Source organism: Laetiporus sulphureus (genome assembly GCF_001632365.1).
Source record: "Laetiporus sulphureus 93-53 unplaced genomic scaffold LAESUscaffold_3, whole genome shotgun sequence".
Lineage (NCBI taxonomy): Eukaryota > Fungi > Basidiomycota > Agaricomycetes > Polyporales > Laetiporaceae > Laetiporus > Laetiporus sulphureus.
Genome location: NW_024468512.1, coordinates 503,135 through 506,007, shown reverse-complemented (window position 1 = coordinate 506,007; position 2,873 = coordinate 503,135). Strand labels below are relative to the sequence as shown.

General features: G+C 52.9%; 1 protein-coding gene across 1 annotated transcript; it reads left to right on the top strand.

Moving 5' to 3' along the window:
- Positions 1-497: 497 nt before the first annotated feature.
- Positions 498-2,281, top strand: LAESUDRAFT_754949 (uncharacterized protein; the record flags this gene model as incomplete). Its single annotated transcript, XM_040911971.1, has 5 exons — positions 498-540; positions 592-674; positions 730-1,472; positions 2,043-2,115; positions 2,171-2,281. 5 exons carry the CDS (start codon positions 498-500, stop codon positions 2,279-2,281), a joined length of 1,053 nt encoding a protein of 350 aa, XP_040769022.1.
- Positions 2,282-2,873: the final 592 nt, after the last annotated feature.

Genomic DNA, 2,873 nt, shown 5'->3' with positions numbered 1-2,873 from the left:
CAAAGCTCGCTCCTGCCCCCTCTCCGTATCCTACAGTCGGGGAACTGGAAGTCTGGCCCTGCCAGGGTTCGTCGGCCTGCTACCCTGCCTTCCATTCATTTAGTGCACTTGTTCATCTCCTAGTTGCCTAACCGGTCGCGTTCCGTTCTTGCGCTGTGCCTCATAATCGGCTACACTTCTTCGTGGCTTTCTCATTATTTCTGTGCCTCATGTTCTCCTTCTGACCTCTTCACGCAGTTCCATTTTCCCAGACAGTCAGCAAGGCCTTCTTTTGCCCACTCTGGACTGTTCCGGCTTCAGTGTTTGTCATTCTGGATTGCGGCGACTCGCTATCCGATTGTGCGATAGTCGGATGCAATTTCTGGCGTTTTTCAATCGCAGAATATCTCAGTGCATATCACCTCCCCCATTCTGAGATGTGGACCGTCCTCAGTCCATCGGGCTTGCATACTTTAGATAGCGCGACTTAGCTTGCAGTCCCTCCGTCCTTCGCCACTATGTCCCACGTTGACGGTGTCTTCAGCCTCGCCGCTCACGCTCGTGAAGTCTACCCGATTGACGGCGCCTGTGTGTTCTTGTTACAGTGACTAGATAACCTTGTCTCTACGTCGCCTGCTCCCGACGCTCCTGAGGTAATCTGGCAGACTTGGGCCACGGCATTTTCGGCTTATGAGGTGAGCTCTCCGGATTGCGATCCATCATACCGTAGCTCATTTCGCGGTCCTCTAGTCCCGGTTGGTGCGCGATCATCCTACCTGTGCCACATCGCTCTCTTTTGAGGCCAATTCCATATATGACTGGCTAATGCTGAACGCGAGTCCTGACTTCCACTGGGTTAAAGGGCTCGTCCCTCCTACATTTGTCGGCTACGCTCCGTTTCACGAGGCGGTTGGCCTGCGTCGCACTCCTGCTGAGCTTTCAGAAATTATGCAAGAGATTGTCACATCCGCCGATCGCGGTGACTTTGACAATCTTTCCGAGGGTCGCATTTATGCTTGCAACCGCTTTTTGGTGGCCTACATCGAAGGCGACCTCTTCGTTGATCGGCGCGACCAGGCGTACCTTGGTCGGACTCGTCCGATCGAGAACTGGTGGGCCGAGCATGACCTAAAGCACATTCCTCCACCTTCAGCTGCCTCAGTCGTGATTGCGGAGATCCTACAGGGGGTGGTCAAACGCGAAGCGGAAGTGGTCGCAGTCCCTTCAAAGGTGTTATCACGTTCTGCGTCCATCGCGAGTGTGGTGTCCTCTGTGGTTACTGCCAAATCAACCGAGTCAGATACACTGCACGAATACTATTCCACTGTCCATGCTCTCCCAAAGCACGTGCAGATCGTGTTCGTTCCTGGCCTAGTGCTCCAAATGCCTGATGGACGGCAACTGCATTATCATGCCCTCCGAGAATGGTGGGCAGGCCTGTGTCTGTTGCCGAGTGTCGCACCTCAAGTGCTCGTTCGTTCAATTGCCCTCCAGTACGTCCTTTGTTTCTTTGATCGCAAATGCTGCCATAGTGACCTTTGTTATTTTTGCGATCACAGACACCAAATTGCTGGCCGATACCGAGCGTATCCTTAGCGAGGTCCGTGGACTGCCCGTTCCTAGTGCCCTGCTAGTCGAAATATATACACAGGAGCACGCGCGACTGATCGTGGAGGTGACTCGCATTAGCGAGCATCTCGAATTCTTGAAGACCTTCCTGGCTGCGAATGGCAAAACCGCGTAGTCTAGACCCATCTCGATTTGTCCGTCATGTACTCCGCTTTTCCGTGTACCATAGTCCGACTGCGTTTGTCTCTGGTGCAGTGCCGTGAATTCAATAGTTTAGGTGGCTTCGATCGGAGTTGGCTCGCGTTTCAGTCCCGCACCGCAGTTCCATCTGAGTCACTCGAACTGGCTTCCTAAGAAATCTGACTGGCTCTACCACGTGGTAGAGGACGATACCGTGAGTTTTTAATGACGCGTTCACCCGTCCGCACTTGGCCAGTTCAAATTTTTTTTTCTATGGCGCCTAACTCTCCTCTCCTTCTACCACAATCTCTCAGCTATTCGATGAGCGATCCCGCTACCCCGTCATCCTCTCTGTGTCCTGCAACCCCAGTTACTTCTCCACGCAAGGTACATTGGGCTTCCACACTGTTTGGCTTTGCTAACCACTTTCCTCAACACCTAGGCGACAGACCTGAAGGACGCCATCATGGGCATCGTTTACGCCACTTGGGAGGCGTTGCGTGAGGCTGAGCCTCTCGATCCATCTGTGGATCTCGAGTTCTTGATACGTTGATGCACGGCGAGAGCGGCTAACCGACAGAAGCACGAGAATGACCCCGATTTTGGCAAAGTTAGGCCGGCAAGGCGATGAGCCGGTCCATGCTATTGCCACCGTGGGAGTCATTCACCACGAGGCAGCAGAAATGAAGCATCATGGGAAGGCTCAGCCATCCTGAAGCTACACCGACACTTCTGAACGCAAGAAGGCTCGGTGGACTTAGCGGTAGCAACGGCATCAGGCAGTAGGCACCCAGAAGACCGGGGCAAGGGACCACCATCATGGCAAAGATGCGTGAAGACTGCCCAGCCAAGTCAGCATGGGTGAAACGTGTTTTGATACATGTTAACGGTCTGGTCCGGTATCTCAAACAGGAACACAATTATGTTGCAAGTTTCAGCTAATATCTTACTCGTTTCAGTCTTTCTTTTACCATACCTAGTTTAATCACCCAAGCAGGCAAACTCTCGGTGGTGGCCTGCTAGGGCGGTATATAAGCCTACCACATGTACATACCAAAACAATCAAATTGGGAGGAGCTCGAGTCTCCTAGCCCACAGCCTACGTCTCAGCACTTCGTCTCTCGGCCAGCAGCTCTTTTCTATTG